Source organism: Rhineura floridana, chromosome 12 (assembly GCF_030035675.1).
Source record: "Rhineura floridana isolate rRhiFlo1 chromosome 12, rRhiFlo1.hap2, whole genome shotgun sequence".
NCBI lineage: Eukaryota > Metazoa > Chordata > Lepidosauria > Squamata > Rhineuridae > Rhineura > Rhineura floridana.
The window spans coordinates 25,327,997-25,349,146 of NC_084491.1; the positions used below are offsets into that span (position 1 = coordinate 25,327,997).

Consider the following 21,150-nt stretch of genomic DNA (forward strand, 5'->3'; position numbering starts at 1 on the left):
AATTTCAACAGAATGAGGATCATAACTAATTCTTGCATGGATAATATGAGACAAACTATTTTTGAACAATCAAATAACAACTTTATCCATATAGGTATAATCCAGTAACCAGTACATACAGAAGTTAGGCAATATTTATTAAAATACAATCTTTAGTAAAAGCTTCCACATTAGAAAGAGGATAGGAATAGATGTGAGCACGTGAGCCTAAGTGGCAAAGCATGAACAAATTAGCCTTGCTTACTTCTCTGGGCAAGTCTCTGGAGTGCATTTTCATTCAAAGAATGACACATGGGAAGAACAGTTCTCTTCCGAAGCAAGAAGAAATGGAAATCACTCCAGCTCTCTATCTACCCTCTTGTTAGGAGAGCTCATTAATATCAAGCCCAGAAGACAGTAACACAAATGGATTTTACAGAAAAGACAGCCCTCAGATACATCTAAAGTAGAGATGGGAGGAAGAAAGAAAAATTAAGGCTGGCGATACATACTGGCACCAAGAGGGGTGCTGCATTGGGTTTGCCAATACAGCCTGCATAACGTCAATTCAAGTTTATGATTGGCCAGGGTGTGAGAGCAGCTCAGGCCCAGAGAGCAAGTAAATGTGGCCAAACTGTCAAAAGCCCAGGGCACCCACCACCACAACTACACAGGTCAACTACAATAACAGAAGCTTATTAAAACCCTGGGTCTCTGACTTGGCCCATTTCACTCCTACTGCCCTGGACTTTGTGTAGATTTCATCAGGTAACAAATTGCAAGCCATTTTTTGCAATGTAAAGTTGCTGGTTGCTCCAGACGGTTATGAGAACCAGTACAGTCAAATATGAAATAGAAGCACAAAAAGTGAACAGACTGCAAGTCAGAAATTGCATTCACGCTCACAGTCCTTGTCAATAATGATTTGTTCCCTTTGCTACAGCTTGTTCACTATAATGGAAGGCCAAGAAATTCCCCCCGCCTTTTCATGTGCCACTTCAGAAAAGAGAGAAGTCTTATGCTAGTGGCATCACTTCAGTTTCTAATAGATCTAGATTAGAAAAATAGCCGTCATTGTCCTGGGCAAATACACCCCACACAAGAGCCAGGTGACCAATGCCCCCCATGATCCCAGTGATGTACATTAGCATAGTGTAGCATTTCCTTCCTGTTGACTACTAAAGCTGCTTCTCTAAGGGCCCCTTGCCAAATACAGGCCTTTTTTGAAGTGATGCATTTTCTCACCTACATGCAGACATTCCCACCGCAACTGTGGCAGGTAAAGGCATGGAGGGGTACCCCAACTGTACAATATCACCCCTGCCTTCCAAGATAGAATGGGCCTCAGTACTCAGGCACCACTGATAGAAAAGGCAAGGTTATTAACAACATTTTCTAGTATTTACATAAAACTAGCCAGCAGGGACAAACGCTCCAGTCGGGAGGACATAGGTCCAGCCAAAAATATCACAAGACACCAAGATGCACAATTTCAGTGGCTAAAACACACCTAATATAGGACAGGTCACACTTTACAAAACTCTGGCACAGGGCCTAGTGCAAAGCAGCAGATGATACTTCCGGGCAACGCCACCAAAAAAGGCTGCTGGTTTAATACTACAGGCAGGAGCACTGCCTAACAGCCATAAACATAATACATTGCCAATGAAGGGACAGCCGACTGCGAAACAGCTTCTCCATATTATGTGGAAGAGCTTAGTAAAAGCAACATAAGCCACTGACTAGAAAATTGACCAATATCACGGATAAGCCCTCTCCATATCAGCTCTGAGATGTGACAGACTTCCAGTAATTGATGCCATATCAAACCTTCTTAAAATCTATTGTATTTGGCAAGAGGCAGTTAGTATTGGGTGTGAAAATGCTTTAATCTCCTTGGCAAATGCAGTCACAAGATCAAAAGAACTTCCCGTGTAGAGCCAAGGGAAATACTTCAAAGCACTTTCACATGGCCAAGCTCTCACCCCCTTGGAGTTCCTCTACTACATTGTAAGAAGCAGAAACAGCAATTCTCAGGCTACTTCTACGTCTTTCAACAGCACATGAGTTCACAGGTGGTCCCTGGGAGATTGAATAGGCTGGAAGTCTGCCTCGCTTCCCCAACTAGCATAGGAAATTTTAGCGCACAGGGAAATTCATCATCACCACTTGATGCTGCGTTGAGACTGGCAAATCAAGTCTTGGTACCAGCATACAATCTTCATGTGGTCAGACTGTTTTCTTAGTGTTACATGAGCATACAGCAAGAGATGTAGAACACGAGTCCACATTTGCTTGTGGGTTTCAGAAAGGAGCAGGGCAAAGAACCCTACACAGCGGCTATCCACCAGACTGCCAGAGCAGGAGCCCCTTTAGTACCAGCAGAAAAAAGTCAGTGTCTATCATCAACCCCGTAGAACAAGCATCTTGAGGTCCAAGATGCCTTTTTCCAAGAAAAGAAAAAAAAGATTGTTTTAGATTCATGAACCCCAACGTCATATCCCATTCCATGCATCCAGTCTGGCTGAGGTGGCTATATCTGGAAACAAGGACTGCCATGGTAGATAGCTGGGGTGCATCTTCGTACTGCTTGGTTCGGGGAGCTCTGAATGCGAGTGTCGTCCCGAGCAGGTGGCAGGCTGCAGGCAACAGAGTCACATGATCTCACAGCACGAGTTCTGCTTGCGGGCCTTAGAGATGGTTTAAAAAGAAGTGTGCACACACATTGAGAGATTCCTTTTTACAAATGTGTAGCAAGTCATATCCTCAGAAGCTACGTCACGCAGCATCTCCTTGTGCCAGGAGAGCCCAAATGTATGCATTTATTTACCAAGAACACTTACATGTGCCATCCTTCAGATTTTAAAAAATGTCCAGGAAGTCTCATACATTAATAAAAATAGGAAATGCAACATTTTCAAAAGTTTCAATCCTCAAGAAGCGAGAACAGCACTATGGTGATAAAATCCAACAAACCCACTGAAGCCCATTACATGAGTAAATCCTATGTTGTGGTGCCTCAACCAAGAAAACCTCCATCCACCCAGGTTTTTCTTTTTCAGAGGGTGAGGAGAGACTCGGAGGGCTTCTCCTGATGTTCAATCTGACTCACATGGTAGAAAATGGTCCATAAGGTATCTGGGTCCAAAGCAGTTTAGGGCTTTAAAAGTGACCCACCACAATGCTGCAGTCTCCGGGAATCACAAGCCTTGCAGGACTAACAACAGGTATAAGAATTACTTCATCTCCTGCCAATCCACCCCCACTGCCCACACACAGGTGTTATGTGGCAGGTGTCTCACAGCATTTGGCTCCGAGAACACACCACCACAACCACTGGCTCATTCAAAAGACCCCACACACTCACAAGCCCACAGATACTCTGCTAAGAAAACAGAGAAGTCAAAGAAACAGGGTAGTGGAGCCTCTGGCCAGAATATACTTACAGTTTTGTAGAAGGCTTTTGACTGCGTTCCAAGAACCTCTGATTTGGACACCAAGTCATCCAGTTTCTCTCCTCTTTCTAACAAAGACTCCATGGTATTGTGCTAAGGGGGAAAGGATAGAGCTGAAAGAGGGAGGCTGCATGTAGCCAAGAACACTTATAAGCCCAGCTGCACAAACGTGGACTATGAATTGACATGGCCACTGTCACACCACTTGGCAGAGTTCTGCATCCCACCTCCACTTTCATATCACATGGAGGTTTCTGTTTGGGGGTTGGAAGTTATTAGAAAGGAACACTTTGGTGTTTAAGGCAAGGAACTAGGTTTTTGGACTCTGCACACAACTAGCTCTCACATAGATCAATGTTCATGTGCTGCCACCACTACAAGTATTTATTCATCCCTCTCCCTCACACTTTGGCTCCTGCCAAAAGGTGTGTAAATTCTAAATCTGAAACTTAAGAAAAGCCCAAAGTGCATGCCTGTTTATGCATACAAAGACGAGCTTTTGCCCTATATAAACTCTCCCGTTCTTTGGGGGCATAAAGGGGGGGGGGTGAGAGAGACAGACATACACAGGGCTTTTTCAGTTGTGGCACCTACTTCTTAGCACTCCCTGCCCAGGAAAGCACACCTGGTGACATCATTGATAGTTTTTAGAGAAGTTCCCTCCTACTTATAGCTCATTCCAGCTACTAATTTTGTATCGACAAATCACATGCTTGTAACTGGGTTGGCCATCCAGTCTTTTAGTGTAGTTTGTATATTTTATCCTTGGGGTTGTTTTTTGTATTTTGATTGTCACCTTCAGTATATGGCAGAAGAGATTTTCTAATTTTAACAACTTATTTTAAAAAATGTAAACTAAATTCTGCCTGTCAAGTGTTTTTGGATTTGTGACTGCAGAAATAAACTTTCTATTTAACTACTTATACACATGTTCAGAAGACTGGGAAAGCAAAAAAGAAAAAAACCCCAATACTTATATTTGAGTTCTTCTGATACCTAAGCATTGGACCCAATTTTCAGATGCTTAGCACTAAACCCAACATTAGTATTTGGGCTAAAGTTGCCCATAATCATTAGCTAAACTTGACAAAAGCTTTTTATACAGATGTGAAAACAAACAAAATCCCAAAACTACAATGCTTAGCCAGCAAAGTAGTTCTCTGGCAAACTAAGAAGGCAACACTGCCCTGCCATTTAAGGGTGTTAAGTAGCTCCCTTTCTAGCTGCCTTAATGTTCTGCAAGAACCTTAAAAGCTCAGTTTAACTCCCAGCCCCTGGTGGGAAGGCCAGTATGAAGCAGGATTCAAAGCAGCCATCCACTACTAATCAGAAAGGAAGTAATATATTTCACCACAATTAGGGGAAGGTAGCAACTGAAGCAGTCACAAAACAGGATATCCAAGGCATTTCTACTCTACAACCCAAGGAACACTAGGCTCATTATTAGAGATGAACTCAGATATTAATGACATCATAACAGCAAAAGCTGTTCATAGCTAAGGTGGCAGTCATGACCTAGTTCCATGTGACTGTATCACTGTTCTTGTCTAAGGGCTCCCCAACCAGTTTGCAGAATTACATGTGGCTATTAGGAGACTGATTTAGGAGTCAGTCACTCCCATTAAATAATCAACACACACACCACTCACTCGGCTGAAAAATATACCTTTCTAAGACGAAAAAAAGAAGCAAGACTTGTTTTTATAGCATTTGGAGCTTTGTGGGGATACATCCTAAACTGTTGTGGTCAAAGATGCTGAGGGGACCCAGGGACGGGGGAATTCTATACTCTCCCATATTTTCTAAATGGTCGTGATAAAGTCACACAACTGTTGCTGGACTACAACTCCCATCAGTGCCACCCCAGCATGGCCAATGGTCAAGGCTGATGTGATCTGTAGGCCAACCACAACTGGAAAGCTTGATTTAAGGTACTACAAGATGCTTCCCCTTACCAGAATGACTTTGGTCTCGTCCAGCTCTGCTTGCACTTTTGTCATTGCATCTGCATCACGAGGATTCTTAAAGAGAAACACATAATTTTATTTCAGTGTAGCCGAGACACTGAAGATCATCTCTAGGATTTTAATTCCGCATTGCTATAATCAGGAAGTAGACACTTCCAAAGATGCCAAGCTATAAGCACGGCCCAAAGAATACACCTTAACTGTTAGACACTGGAAGTTTCAATAAAACAGCATTGGTGTTTGTATTTATTATTGAAAATGCACAAATAAAACTATTTAAAAAATAAAAATAAAACAGCATTGGGGTTCCCTCAGCTGAAAATATTTTGGGTTCTTTGTCCTCTTCTCAGAGAGCATCTTCTTCTCATATAACACACAAGAAGCTATATGAAGTCATGCACGTGGAACTGAGATTGCCAAAAGAGCAAAATCTTAGATTATAGCATGCCAGATATGTGATCAATAAGACACATCTCCTTTTTTAAAAAACACAAAAAACAGAATAGTACTAAAATAGACATGCACTGAAAGTATTAGAGGCAATATTTAAGTTAAAATAATGCACCAAATGTACAGACCCCATTACAGCTTCTTCCCCTTCAAACTTATAGTTCAGTTCAACCACACCTGGTATTTACTAAGGTAACCATCCAATGCTGTGTAGTTTATTGTTGCTGGGGATCCAGAAGGCCAGTCTATCCTGCCAACTTGCCTGGAGAATTCATCCAGCACCTACAACGTGAAGTGATAATGAGAATTCAATTACTCTCTTATTCACATCACATAGACTTCAGGACTAGGGGAAAAATTTAATTCTGTGAAGCAGTCAGATGAAAGATAACAAGCGTATTGATATACCCATACAACCTGAAGCCTATAAATGCTTTTGGACAAACAGATCTATGTGTACGCTCTCCCAGGTATCTATGTAGTGAGCTCAGAACAACAACATAGACCAAGATTCTCAAAGACACCTCTTGGATAACTAATATTATAATTGTCAGTTACAACTGCAGACATGCGACATCCAGTGTCTCTGTGCTATCCACTGGAACACCCACCTTCCCCAATAGGAAATGCTGATAAATATTCAAAGCAATTCCAAGATCCAAAAGAAGCTCATCATCAGGAACAAATCAGAACAAGTAGTCTCCAATTTTGTGGCCTTAATAGACACAACGGGACCAGGCTGAGTGTACTCAAGGTAGTTCCATCTCTGGAACTAAACAAATCTGCTTTGTGGGTACTTGCCAGGCTTAAATTACCTGGGAAACCTAGAGTTCCTGTGAAAACTACCAAATGAGAAAGCAAGCAAATTTTTGTCTTATGGACGTCAGCAAATAAAACAATTATGTTGCACACCAAATGCCAAAAACCGATTCCCAATTCAGACATCACACCAACCATGGAATGAAGCTTAGCTACGGTTTGATGTTTAAAAGGCCACCAGTGGGGGCATAATGTATAATTATTCCTAGGTGAATCGGGGGAGAGGAAAAGAGAAGAATGATGGTCAGCAGCTGTTCAAGCAAGTACTGCTATTGTCACCTTACAACGGCTAAATCCCCCTTCCAATTTTTTTTTAGTGTTCACACCCACCTCAAGAACTGTCAAAATTCCTATTCTTGCTACATGTGAATGGGTTGAACATTTTGCCTAAATCTTAGGCTGCGATTCTAAGACTATGGTTAGTGCAAATCATGGTTTGGCGCAATGTCCCAATCGAAGCAATGCTTTACCTGTAACCAAGGCAGACTTCTATTTTTATTTATTTATTAAAAGTATTTATATACTACCTGTCATGCAAGCATTTCCAAGCAGTGTACAACATACAAAATACAACATAAAATGTTGAAATACAAATACAAGATGCAATAAAATGAAAACCCAATCAATAGTTCAAATAAAATTCACTCTCATAACAACAGGCATTAAGGACCATCAAAGATCTTCAGTATGGACTGAAACTGTAATAACTTTGGCATGTGCATTATTCTGGGGAGGGGGGAAGGCTGGAGGTTCCCCCCCCCAACAGAGAGGACCCATATTGTTGCTCTGAAGCTTCTATTGTATGCTCTCTTGCAGCTCATCCGCAGAAACACAGGTCACCCTGGTACATGTTGGAGCTTACCTTATCCAACAAGGTGAAACAGACCCGGGATGGATACTCATTGTCTGCAATCACCACTCCAGCCAACCCATCATTCCGTACATAAACATGGCAGAGATATTCTGAAGCAAACAGAGAGATGAATGGTTTACATTTCTTCCCATATAAAGTTACTTAGTGTCTGTGCGTGAGAGAATCACATAGATACAAGTTAATTTGGGGACACCTCCATTTCAGCATGTACTTTAGGGAAGCAGACGTTGCACTTATCAGCTCCAAGTGTTTAGATTGTTTATTGAATGTATGTCACTTAGGGTTCACTTTTGTGAAGAAAAGCAACTAATAAATTGAATAAATAAAATAAAATATAAGGGCTTCATCTTGAAAGGATGAATGGAATTCCCCCACTGCAGGCCTAGGGCAGCTTCCAAACACAAGGAAGAATTGTGCTTGGGTACCACTGAATAATGCGCCACAGGGAAAAAACATTGTAACACAGAGAATGAACAGTCCTCATCAATTAATCTGTAACACTGTGAATACAGTTGGGGAAAGGGCTAATCCAGTGGTCACTTAACAATGTAAATACAGCCCAGATCAGATCAAAGGCCTACCCAGTCCAGCACTCTGTTCTCACACTGGCCATATGCTTCCGAGAAATTCACAAGTAGGACCTGAGTGCAAAAGCACTCTCCCCACTTGTGACTCCCAGCAACTGGCATTCAGAGGCATTCCTCCTCTGGAGGCAGTACACAGCCATCATGGCCAGTAGCCATCGATAGCCTTATTCTCTATGAATTTGCCTAAATGTCTTTTAAAGGCATCCAAGTTAGTGGCCAATGTTGCATCTTGTGGACAGAAATTCCATAGTTTAATTATGTGCTGTGTGAAGAAGTATTTCCTTTTATAATTTCCTTCCAACAGTCAGCTTTATTAGATGGTTCCAGGTTCTACTAATATGAGAGAAGGGGAAAAAAGTTCTATCTATCCGCTTCCTCTATGCTTTTATAGCCTTTTCATGCCTTTTTCCTAAACAAAAAAAGCCCCCCAAATTGTAACTGCACCCCATGATCATTTTGGTTGCCCTTTTCTGAATCCTTTCCAATTCTACAAGCTGCTTTTTGAGCTGCAGCAACCAGAACTGTACACAGTATTCCAAATGCCGTCACATGACAGATTTGTACAGTGGCATTTATTGGCAATTTTATTTTTAATCCCCAACATGGGATTTTCTTTCTTCATAACTGCCGCACACTGGGATGCTTACTGCTGTATCAAAATGCATTTTCCAAGCAACTTAGGCTGCAATCCAATACATGTATACTCAAAAGTAAGCTCCATTAGGTTCAATGGGACTTACCCCCAGGTAAGTGTGTATTGGATTGCAGCCTTACATGGCAATGACCAGCTCTGCAGATACTCATTACTTATCAGGTGATGTATTTAAAGATGTTTTAAAACCCAACCAACATAGTCTGAGAGCAAAAATAATTCAGTCAAGAGAACCATCAAAACCTTTTATTCCGCTGAACAACAGAACCAGATTCTTCTTTTTCTACATGAGAAGCACTGTCACATGAAATATGCAAGCGAGTGTAAATCTCAGCTGCAAGCTACATATAAAGTTTGCAAATTGAGACTCTGAACACTTAGTACAGCCTTCCCCAACTTGGTGCCATCCAGATGTTCTGGACTACAACTCCCATCAGCCCCAGCCAGGACAGCTACCCTGGGGAAGGCTATCTTAGTACAACCCAAACCACTGTGTACTCTTACCCTGTTCCTTTACAGAAGCTCTGCTGCCAGGCTCTGAACGCTCTACTATTAGCTGACTCGTGAAGGTCATAAATTCCTGAACACTGAAAACAAGAAAAGGCATGCCCCAAGGTTAGTTACCAAAGCTTCCCAAATATACTAAGCATAAGAACATAAGAACATAAGAAGAGCCTGCTGGATCAGGCCAGTGGCCCATCTAGTCCAGCATCCTGTTCTCACAGTGGCCAACCAGGTGCCTGGGGGAAGCCCGCAAGTAGGACCCGAGTGCAAGAACACTCTCCCCTCCTGAGGCTTCTGGCAACTGGTTTTCAGAAGCATGCTGCCTCTGACTAGGGTGGCACAGCACAGCCATCATGGCTAGTAGCCATTGATAGCCCTGTCCTCCATGAATTTGTCTAATCTTCTTTTAAAGCCATCCAAGCTGGTGGCCATTACTGCATCTTGTGGGAGCAAATTCCATAGTTTAACTATGCGCTGAGTAAAGAAGTACTTCCTTTCGTCTGTCCTGAATCCTCCAACATTCAGCTTCTTTGAATGTCCACAAGTTCTAGTATTATGAGAGAGGGAGAAGAACTTTTCTTTATCTGCTTTCTCAATGCCATGCATAATTTTATACACTTCTATCATGTCTCCTCTGACCCGCCTTTTCTCTAAACTAAAAAGCCCCAAATGCTGCAACCTTTCCTCGTAAGGGAGTCGCTCCATCCCCTTGATCATTCTGGTTGCCCTCTTCTGAACCTTTTCCAACTCTAGAATATCCTGTTTGAGATGAGGCGACCAGAACTGTACACAGTACTCCAAATGCGGCCGCACCATAGATTTATACAACGGCATTATGATATCGGCTGTTTTATTTTCAATACCTTTCCTAATTATCGCTAGCATGGAATTTGCCTTTTTCACAGCTGCCGCACACTGGGTCGACATTTTCATCGTGCTGTCCACTACAACCCCGAGGTCTCTCTCCTGGTTGGTCACCGCCAGTTCAGACCCCATGAGCGTATATGTGAAATTCAGATTTTTTGCTCCAATATGCATAATTTTACACTTGTTTATACTGAATTGCATTTGCCATTTTTCCGCCCATTCACTCAGTTTGGAGAGGTCTTTTTGGAGCTCTTCGCAATCCCTTTTTGTTTTAACAACCCTGAAAAATTTAGTGTCGTCAGCAAACTTGGCCACTTCACTGCTCACTCCTAATTCTAGGTCATTAATGAACAAGTTGAAAAGTACAGGTCCCAATACCGATCCTTGAGGGACTCCACTTTCTACAGCCCTCCATTGGGAGAACTGTCCGTTTATTCCTACTCTCTGCTTCTTAACCAATTCCTTATCCACAAGAGGACCTCTCCTCTTATTCCATGACTGCTAAGCTTCCTCAGAAGCCTTTGGTGAGGTACCTTGTCAAACGCTTTTTGAAAGTCTAAGTACACTATGTCCACTGGATCACCTCTATCTATATGCTTGTTGACACTCTCAAAGAATTCTAATAGGTTACTGAGACAGGACTTTCCCTTGCAGAAGCCATGCTGGCTCTGCTTCAGCAAGGCTTGTTCTTCTATGTGCTTAGTTAATCTAGCTTTAATTATACTTTCTACCAGTTTTCCAGGGACAGAAGTTAAGCTAACTGGCCTGTAATTTCCAGGATCCCCTCTGGATCCCTTTTTGAAGATTGGCATTACATTTGCCACTTTCCAGTCCTCAGGCACGGAGGAGGACCCGAGGGACAAGTTACATATTTTAGTTAGCAGATCAGCAATTTCACATTTGAGTTCTTTGAGAACTCTCGGGTGGATGCCATCCGGGCCCGGTGATTTGTCAGTTTTTATATTGTCCATTAAGCTTAGAACTTCCTCTCTCGTTACCACTATTTGTCTCAGTTCCTCAGAATCCCTTCCTGCAAATGTTAGTTCAGGTTCAGGGATCTGCCCTATATCTTCCACTGTGAAGACAGATGCAAAGAATTCATTTAGCTTCTCTGCAATCTCCTGATCATTCTTTAGGACACCTTTGACTCCCTTATCATCCAAGGGTCCAATCGCCTCCCTAGATGGTCTCCTGCTTTGAATGTATTTATAGAATTGTTTGTTGTTGGTTTTTATGTTCTTAGCAATGTGCTCCTCAAATTCTTTTTTAGCATCCCTTATTGTCTTCTTGCATTTCTTTTGCCAGAGTTTGTGTTCTTTTTTATTTTCTTCATTCGGACAAGACTTCCATTTTCTGAAGGAAGACTTTTTGCCTCTAACAGCTTCCTTGACTTTGCTCGTTAACCATGCTGGCATCTTCTTGGCCCTGGCGGTACCTTTTCTGATCTGCGGTATGCACTCCAGTTGAGCTTCTAATAGAGTGTTTTTAAACAACTTCCAAGCATTTTCGAGTGATGTGACCCTCTGGACTTTGTTTTTCAGCTTTCTTTTTACCAATCCCCTCATTTTTGTGAAGTTTCCTCTTTTGAAGTCAAATGTGACCGTGTTGGATTTTCTTGGCAATTGGCCAGTTACATGTATGTTTAATTTAATAGCACTGTGGTCACTGCTCCCAATCGGTTCAACAACACTTACATCTCGCACCAGGTCCCGGTCCCCACTGAGGATTAAGTCCAGGGTTGCCGTCCCTCTGGTTGGTTCCATGACCAACTGGTCTAGGGAATAGTCATTTAGAATATCTAGAAACTTTGCTTCTTTGTCATGACTGGAACACATATGCGGCCAATCTATGTCCGGGTAGTTGAAGTCTCCCATTACTACCACATTTCCTAGTTTGGATGCTTCCTCAATTTCATATCTCATCTCAAGGTCTCCCTGAGCATTTTGATCAGGGGGACGATAGATCGTTCCCAGTATTAAGTCCCTCCTGGGGCATGGTATCACCACCCACAACGATTCTGTGGAGGAGTCTGCCTCTTTTGGGGTTTCGAGCTTGCTGGATTCAATGCCTTCTTTCACGTATAGAGCGACTCCGCCACCAATACGTCCTTCCCTGTCCTTCCGATATAGTTTATATCCAGGGATAACCGTATCCCACTGGTTTTCTCCATTCCACCAGGTCTCCGTTATGTTCACTATATCAATGCTCTCCTCTAAGACCAAGCACTCCAGTTCTCCCATCTTGGTTCGGAGGCTCCTAGCATTAGCGTACAGGCACTTGTAAGCAGTGTCTCTCTTCAAGTGTCTTTGGCACTTGTGGTTAGGCCTGTGGTAATTTTGCTCTTCTGAATTTATATCCTGTGCCCCTGCTCTCACAATGCCTACTTCTAGGCCTACCCCTTTTAAAATTTCATCATTTCTTTGGTTTTTATCCCAGGGGGGAGGTTTATTCCGAACCGGACCTTTCTCAGCTCCTGTCGGGTTTCCCCCCTCAGTCAGTTTAAAAGCTGCTCTGCTACCTTTTTAATTTTAAGTGCCAGCAGTCTGGTTCCATTCGGGTTCAAGTGGAGCCTGTCCCTTTTGTACAGGCCCGGCTTGTCCCAAAATGTTCCCCAGTGCCTAACAAATCCAAACCCTTCCACCCGACACCATCGTCTCATCCACGCATTGAGACTGCGAAGCTGGGCCTGTCTGGCTGGTCCTGCGCGTGGAACCGGTAGCATTTCAGAGAAAGCCACCTTGGAGGTCCTGGCTTTCAGCATCCTACCTAGCAACCTAAATTTTGCTTCCAGGACCTCACAGCTGCATTTCCCCATGTCGTTGGTGCCAACGTGCACCACGACCACTGACTCCTTCCCAGCACTGTCTACCAAACTATCTAAACGACAGGCGATATCCGCAACCTTCGCACCAGGCAGGCAAAATACCTTGCGGTCTACACGCCCATCACACACCCCACTGTCTATGTTCCTAATGATCGAATCACCCACTACAAGGATCCCTCCACCCCCTGGAGATATATCCTCGGCACGAGAGGATACCTGCTCATCCCCCAAGGAATGGGTCCCTTCTAAGGGATCATTTCCCTCTTCCTCAGCTGGATGCTCTCCTTCCCCGAGACCATCGTTGTCCATGATAGCAGGAGAGCTATCATCGTTGGAGTGGGACACAGCTATAACGTCCCTGAAGGCCTCCTCCACACACCTCTCTGCCTCTCTCAGCTTTTCCAGGTCTGCCACCTTGGCCTCAAGGAAATGAAGTCGTTCCCGGAGAGCCAGGAGCTCATTGCACCGAGAGCACACCCACGACTTCTGTCCAACCGGCAGATAGTCGTACATGCTGCAGGCGGTGCAAAACACTGGAAAGCCCCCACACCCCTGCTGGCTTCTTACCTGCATAGTTTTGTTTAAGGTTTATTACGTCAATGGGTTGGAGACTGCGGTTTAGTTGAGGTCAGGGAACAGACGGGCAGAGTGGGGGGCCCTGGCCTCCTTGCCCTGCTGCCGAACTCGCTCTGCTGCTTAACTCGCCTTGACGCTTTGTCAGCTGGGGCCTTGACGCTTCGTCAGCTGGGGCTCCCTCTAGCTCGTGGAGCAAATGACTTGGGAGCCACAAAAATCCCATAGAGAAACGTGGTATTACTAGCAGTGGCATTGCAATAAACTCACTGCAAAACATTTGTTAGCAAGAAAATAATCATAGGAGAAAACCACTTAAATCTTTGTTCTTAAAACAAGAAGTAAAAGTGCAAGGTCTCACTAGAAAAGGGATAAGCAAAGTTGTATCCACCCAAGTTTTATTCAGAGTAGGTCCAGTGAAAGGAATGAACCTACAGCTAAGTTAGTTGTGTACATAAACTTCAACTGGTCTACTATAATTAAGAGTAGCATTGGATAAAAGTCAGTTTTTTCAAAAACAGCCTCTAAATCTACAACTCATAAAAATTCAAGTGTCAGCTGGTGAATCCATTCAACAAGCGCTGCTGTCAATTATTTTGATAGCAGCCTCTATGAGCTGTATGTATACTTACTGCCTAAGCCGTGTTGTAGCAAAACTAAATGCTTGCTCAAAGAAATATATGAGCAGAGAGAAAATGGATTTAGAGTTGTCACAGTAGTTCTCATTTCTTGTTCTATCTGTTCTATTTAAGAATACAGTTTTGTGGCAATGACTCTAGTTTCAAGGGCTAAATTAGCACTGTTAGATTAATAGCATAATACTGTATTTACCTAGATATACTCATCATCAATAAGCAGGTGAGCACACTCAAAGCTGTTTGACTTTTTTTAAAAATTACATTTGTGTACCGCCCCATAGCCGAAGCTCTCTGGGCGGTTTACAACAATTAAAAACATTAAAAACAAATATACAAATTTAAAAACACATTTTTAAAAAAAACAATTTAAAAACACATGCTAAACTGCCTGGGAGAAGAGGAAAGTCTTGACCTGGTGCTGAAAAGATAACAGTGTTGGTGCCAGGTGCACCTCGACTTGCAAGTGACAGGGCAAATTTTGAAGGCAATGCACAGCTGTTCAGATTGGCACAAGTAGCAAACCTTTTTAACACAATAGAATTCACACTGAGAAGTTACATTCTTTTAAACAAGTTCATAAGGACTTATCATAACCTTTACTGGGACAATAAAAAAGCATTTTTTGCCAACTCACTGACCAGAAAAGTTTCATTATAATTCACTATCCTGAACTCCATTCAATAATCTCAAATACAAATTCAACCTCTTGAAGAGGACTCATAAAAACATCAGAGGGAAATACCCCAGTAATCATCCTGATGCAGTGGAAACATACCTGGATCTCTGGAAAAAGCTAAATGATGACACATCATAGGCAGCCTTCAGTAAATGTACTTTGGGATCTCCTTTGTAAAGGACGCTTAGACTGTAAAGCTTCATTTTTTTATCTACTTAAGCCTCTCTAATCCTGAATAGCCTGAGCAAAGGATGAAAAAGACACATATAACAATCAGATAGTTTAAAGTGAAAATATCAGAGATAAAGTACAATACTATGCAGATATCAACATGTCCACAACATGAGACTAGATCTCTATAGGCCCCAACCTGAAGCATTTACATACTAGAAAATGGAACACATGTATGTATGTACTGCCTTCAAGTCGATTCCGACTTATGGCGACCCTATGAATAGGGTTTTCATGAGGCTGAGAGGTCACCTAGTGAGCTTCATGGCTGTGTGGGGATTCGAACCCTGGTCTCCCAGGTTGTAGATGCGCACTTAGGAGAAATCCTATTTATTTTAGTGAGGCTTACATACATGTATGCATAATATAGGATTACAGCCACAATCTGACAAAATATTACTCACAGATCAATGTACAAAGTTCTACAAATTCAGGAAAATAGTTTTTCACAATTCTTTCCAAACAAAGTTTCAACAGTTTTGATATAAATTAGGTGGCTAGTGTAAGATTAAATTGCAAAGTCCCTATGATTTTTTATATATCCAACCACTCCCTGTGCTATGTTAAATTACATTGGAAATTGCAACTTAACCCTTTCTGTTTAGGCAAGCTATACAAGCAATGCTCACAAGTAAAAGACCACTAAAACTGCAGGCACCCACCCAACGTTTCAGAGATTATCCAAGACCAGGATTTAAATCAGGGGTAAGGAAACCTGTGCCCCCCCCAAACATTGCTGGACTCCTCCTATCACCACCAGACAGCCTGGCCAGGGATGGTGGTACGTGTAGTCCAGTGAGATCTGGAAGGCCACAGGTTTCCCCACCCATGGTTTAAATTATAATACTTTCAAATATATACTCAGCTACATTTGCATCCTACATCATCTGTAACACTTATGTTCAGTAACTTTAAAATATCAACTGTACCTTAAAATAAGTATTTTATTCTGTATTTTTAAATTATTATCAACTCCAAGATAATAAAAGTGTTTAGAGTACAATAGAAATAGGAAAAAAACTTTGGTTGCCTAAGTATAATTGGACAACTTCGGATAAACATGTATTGGATTGCACTATTTGTCACTTAAGTGAGCTACACCATGGCCTCGGTTCTTTATTTATTATTGATTTTATTTATATCCTGCCCTTCCTCCCAGTAGGAGCCCAGGGTGGCAGTGCTTCTCAGCTTATGGTGTCTGGGGCCTTTTAGGCACAACAGTACTGTGTAATTTCTTCCAATGAGAAATATGAGACAGGAGTACGCTAGGTTTGACAGAGCAGTTGTTGAGAGACAAGGTAATTAACCACCTATCTCCTACTAACACAGATACCTTCTGGAACAAAGGTTGGAATGGAAAGAATTATTTGGTTAGTCACTGTCAGCAGGCAAGGAACTAGAGGGGTACCTTCCAGATGTTGTTTGGACTCCAGCTCCCATCAGCCTCAGCCAGCATGGCCAATGGTGAGGAATAATGGGAGTTGTGGTCCACAACATCTGGGGGACCGCAAATACTGACTACTCCTAGACTAGAGAACCAGTCTGATCCACAGCAGAGACAAAGAACCTGTGACCCTTCAGATACCACTGGATTCCAACTCCCATCATCCACGACCATTAGCAATGCTGGCCGGAGGGCAGATGGGAGTCCAACAGCACCTGGAGGTGCACAGGTCCCCCACCCCTGGGCTATAAGCCGAGGGGCAGTGAAAGGCAATGCAGAAGCCCCAGATTCAATCCCCACCATCTCCAGCTAAAAAAGTCCAGGTAGCAGGTTCGGGAAAGGCCTTTTCTCTGCCAGAAGACCTTAAGAACCTGTGCCAGAGCGGAGGGGCAAATCGCCCGAGCCAGTATAAAGCAACTCCCCGCATTCCTGAACCAGAGCCAGCCGGCTTTTCAGTTTTCCGGGGCGTTTTCACTCCAGACTCTTGTAGAGCACCGGGCAGCCGATATTAGTAACACACAACAAAACGGGTAATGGGAGCACCAGCAGCAAGGGAGGGGAGGGCGGGAGCGCCCGCTCCCCGGAGGGCTGGGCCCGCCTGACCCCTTTGAAGAGAGACAAGCCCCTTTCAAGCAGCCTCAACCAACCGCCCTCCCTCAGCTGCAGACCTCGACAAATAACCGACAAACACGCGCTTCTTTCTTACCCTTAGTCCACCTCACGAAAGTGAGAGGCCCGCGTTGGTTCCTGGCGTTGCCCCCTCACGTCACGTCTCGCCTGACAAGACTTCCGAAGCAGCTGTGAGGGGATTAACGAAACGGAAGCCGGCGCAGCTTTTGACCCGGATGTAGAGCCCAAAGGAAGCCGGAAGCGCTGCCAACTCGCCGACGGGCGAACCATCATAGAGATACGAAAAGTGTAGAGTTGCAAGACAATATTTTGTGTGCGGTGGAGGGAACGTCCCGGTTCTTCTTTTCTTTCCTTTTTAATCGATGGTTCCCCCCCCCCCGAAATTAAGTGAATTCAGTGAATGATAGGCAGGAAGCAACAAAATGTTTCCGACACACTTTCTAGTTCTTTCCTTGCCTCCCTCTTCGGAACTGAAAATAATGCAGACAGCTAGGCAGAGTTGCCAGAGGTGTAGTCGTCCAGAGTCGCTGGAGGTCTTAGACCCCTTACTTCTTTGCGAACAGGGTCCCTATGTACAATCCAATCTGCATGAAGGGGGGTGTTTGCCACTGAGAAGAGTCTTCTCACTTGGCTAACAATATACTTCCTTGTCCTTTTGTGCTGATTGGAGCCAATCAGAGTGAAATAAGGTGAGTCAATCACTGAGAAGACTCTTCACAGTAGCTAACATACACATCCCCTTTCATGTTGATTGGCTCCTAGGGTAAGTGAGATTCATGGCAAAGTGCCTTCATCTCCCAAACCCTAGTCCCACACTTGACTTCATTTCAGTATTCTTCAAATCAAAACATTTCTGGGTAATGTTTAACCCTCAGAAAGAGAGTTGGGGCAGGGAGAGCCTATGCACACAGCAGTTTTATTCTGGTTGTATAATTCTCTAATTGCAGAAGAGTCACTGATTCCTGAGGGCATGGTGTGACTATCTTGAAGGGACCCTGCACTTCTGAATTTGCACTTCTGTATTTTCCACTCAGAAGCAAGCTCCGTTGAGTTAAAAATGACATACTCCCAGGCAAATCACGTATAGGATTGCAGTCTGAACTATATTTTTTAATAATCTTGCTATTATCTCCATTTCAGTTGTGGCTTACGACAACCCTGCAATGCAGGATGCTGCAGATCAAGAGGTGAAACAGAGGCTGGCTTAGATTTCCAACCAAAAATTCCACATACAAAATCCCCCTTCGGGTCGCAGTAAAAGACTAACCTATCACATTTTCTGGCCTCCCCCTCCTAGCCCAAATCTAGTGCTACATTGCACGCAGAAGTTTTTGGGCTCCATGGACTTACATGCATCAGACAGTAAGAAGATTCCTACTAGATTAGACCAAAGACTCCTCTTCTAGTTCTAGTCCAGGATGCTGTTCTCACAGTGGTCAGCAGATGCCTTCTGAGAAGCCCTCAAAGCAGGACATAAGCTCAACAGCACTTTCCCCATGTTTATTTTTAAATTACATTTTCTACACGGAATAAGTGTTGAGCTAGAGCAGTGGTTCTCAAACTTTTTTGGTTCGTGGCACACTGTAAAACATATAAAAATTTTCTGGCACACTTCGTGTACAAAATTAAAAATATATTAATATATTTTAAACTATGAATAAAAATAAACTATAGAAAACTATTACTTACCCTATACAAATGGGTTTCTTCTCATTTTTAAAATATACTTTTATAATATTTGAGGCACACCTAGCCACCTCTTAGGGCGCACCAGCGTGCCTGGGCGCACCGTTTGAGAATCAATGAGCTAGAGTATGGACTTTGCTGCTACCTTCTGTGTGTGCGTGTGTGTTTGTGCGTGAGGTGTGTGTGTGTGGAGTGTCCAATCACAACTATGCCAAATTCTGAGTTTCTCTTATCATCTTCTATTGGTGCAGCTATAGTTCACTATTGCCCCCATGGGTAACCATCAAGACATCAGCCCTGTTTTATGAATGGCTGCTCTTTACAGTTTTACGTACATTTATGCTTTTTAATATAATTCCAACTGACTGTGATTTTTTTTGCATTTCATTTTCAGTTGACCTCATTGCTTCCAATTCCCCCACTACACCCCTCCCCTCCTCCATGTGTCTGCCAGTTTAGGGTAATGCTTGATGATGAAATGGATTCTGGTCCACGAAAGTTTATGCCATAATATATTTGTTAGTCTTCCAAGATGCCGCCAGACATATTGTGTTTAATGTCTCGCCTTTCCTCCATGAAGCTCAAAATAGAGTTTATCTTATCCTTTCCCATTTTATCCTCAACACAACCCTGCGGCTTAGGTTAGTCTGAGAAATAGTAACTGGCCCAAAATGACCCAGTGTGCTCCATGGCTGAGTCGGGATTTGAACCTGGGTCTCCCCGCTCCTACCTTGATACTGTAACCATTACATCAGACTTAATATAGACAGGCCTTTGGGAATCGTTCCCCGGGAGAAGAGACCACGACATGGCTCTCAGAGTCAACTCGGAAGCAGGAAAACTCAGCGTGAATCTACCATCACAAGTCTGTGAGGACCGTCGCGATACTGAATATACCCTACGGCGCGTCCGTCTGAGGTCAGTTAAAACCAAGTGGCTAAGGTCTTAATGGTTCGCCAGTAAGGCTTCCGGTTCCCTATCACACGTTGGCATAATCCTCCATTTGCGGGGCAAGGTCGGTGGTAATATAGAGGAACTGACGGAAATAAGAGATATTCTCCTGTAGAACTGTTCAACAGTACCCATTTCCTGTTCTGATCAAGTAATTCTGTCTATTTTTGCTATTCTTTCTAACTGTTCAGTTACAGCCTCTCTTTTCCACCTTTCTGGCAAATGACATAATCTGAATGGGGAGTGCAATACCACGTTAAATCCCACCGGTTGGGAAGCAATCCTTGAATTGAAACGAACCAAAAGCACTGAATTTCCAAAATACCTACTCTTTGTAAAAACTGCAAGTAGCTGTGTTGGTCTGTTAGTAAAACCCAAAAAATAACAGTAGTGTAACACCTTTATTAGGGCCATTAAAACACACACACACACACAAAGTGTCTGTGTAAAGTGGCAAATTTCCCAGAGAGAGAGAGAGCGAGAGAGAGAGATGGGACAAAGAGAGCCTATGCACACAGCAGTATTATTCTGGTTGTGTAATTCTGCAATTACAAAAGAGACAGTGAATCCTGAGGGTGTGGCAATGAGGGGGCACGGTGTGACTATCTTGAAGGGACCCTTCTTCAGACTGGAGGGAAAAAAGAACAGGATGTTTCAGCTAGGCATAAAAAGGCCAAGTCTATTGCTTGCAATAATCTCAATATGGAGTTTATAAACACATTTTAAACTCAGAATCCTTTGGGTTTCTCTGCTGTTTGCTCCTTTTCTTCCCTCACTGACCAATGGCTCAGCCAGTGTTGATTCCAGGTTTTTGGGGGGGGAGTGTTGTGTTTCAGCAAGATGCCCTCAGTAGACTTTTGTCCCCCACGGAGCTATTCAGTATAGCAGAGATGGGGAAACCTGTGGCTCTCCAGATGTTGCTGAACTACAACTCCCATAATTCCTGGCCATTGCCCATGCTGACTGGCAATTATGGGAACTATAGCTGTACCTCTGCTCTTCAATCAGAGTGTAATTGCAAGTGCAGGAAGCTGTTTTATTTCCCCACTCTTGCACCCTCAGGGAGGGCTTGCAAACAGGCAGGGACAGCAAGCAGGGGGAACAGCAGGGCCAGGTGGTTCATAATGGCTTGGGGTTTGGCAGTGGGTCTCCTGCAGGGTTGCAAGCCTTGGCAGGTGCCCAGTGAGGCTCACCCTGATCTCCAACTACCTTTTTATTTTATTTTTGAAAAACTCAGCACAGTTTCCAGCAGATAATGAAGGACCAGGCTCATCCAGTGAACAACAATTTAATTTTTAAAAAAAACCCTTTAGGGGGTAGTCAGTATGGTTATTTCAACTTAC

General features: G+C 43.2%; 1 protein-coding gene across 1 annotated transcript; it reads right to left on the minus strand.

Moving 5' to 3' along the window:
* Nucleotides 1–56: 56 nt before the first annotated feature.
* Nucleotides 57–17,513, minus strand: YKT6 (YKT6 v-SNARE homolog). Its single transcript, XM_061593525.1, has 8 exons — nucleotides 17,247–17,513; nucleotides 14,965–15,105; nucleotides 9,288–9,370; nucleotides 7,533–7,633; nucleotides 6,029–6,133; nucleotides 5,390–5,455; nucleotides 3,426–3,527; nucleotides 57–2,669 (listed from the first exon to the last, which is right to left on the minus strand). The coding sequence occupies exons 2-8, from the start codon at nucleotides 15,066–15,068 to the stop codon at nucleotides 2,634–2,636; spliced, it is 597 nt and encodes a 198-aa protein (XP_061449509.1). The 5' UTR covers nucleotides 15,069–15,105; nucleotides 17,247–17,513; the 3' UTR covers nucleotides 57–2,633.
* Between the last annotated feature and the right edge of the window lie 3,637 nt (nucleotides 17,514–21,150).

Coding starts and splice junctions, on each gene's coding strand:
- YKT6 (XM_061593525.1), bottom strand. CDS start 15,068: ATGAAGCTTTACAGTCTAAGCGTCCTTTACAAAGGAGATCCCAAAGTA. Junction 6,134..7,532: donor GTTTCACCTTGTTGGATAAG/GTAAGCTCCAAC, acceptor TTCACGTTGTAG/GTGCTGGATGAATTCTCCAG. Junction 3,528..5,389: donor ACGAGACCAAAGTCATTCTG/GTAAGGGGAAGC, acceptor TTTCCCCCTTAG/CACAATACCATGGAGTCTTT.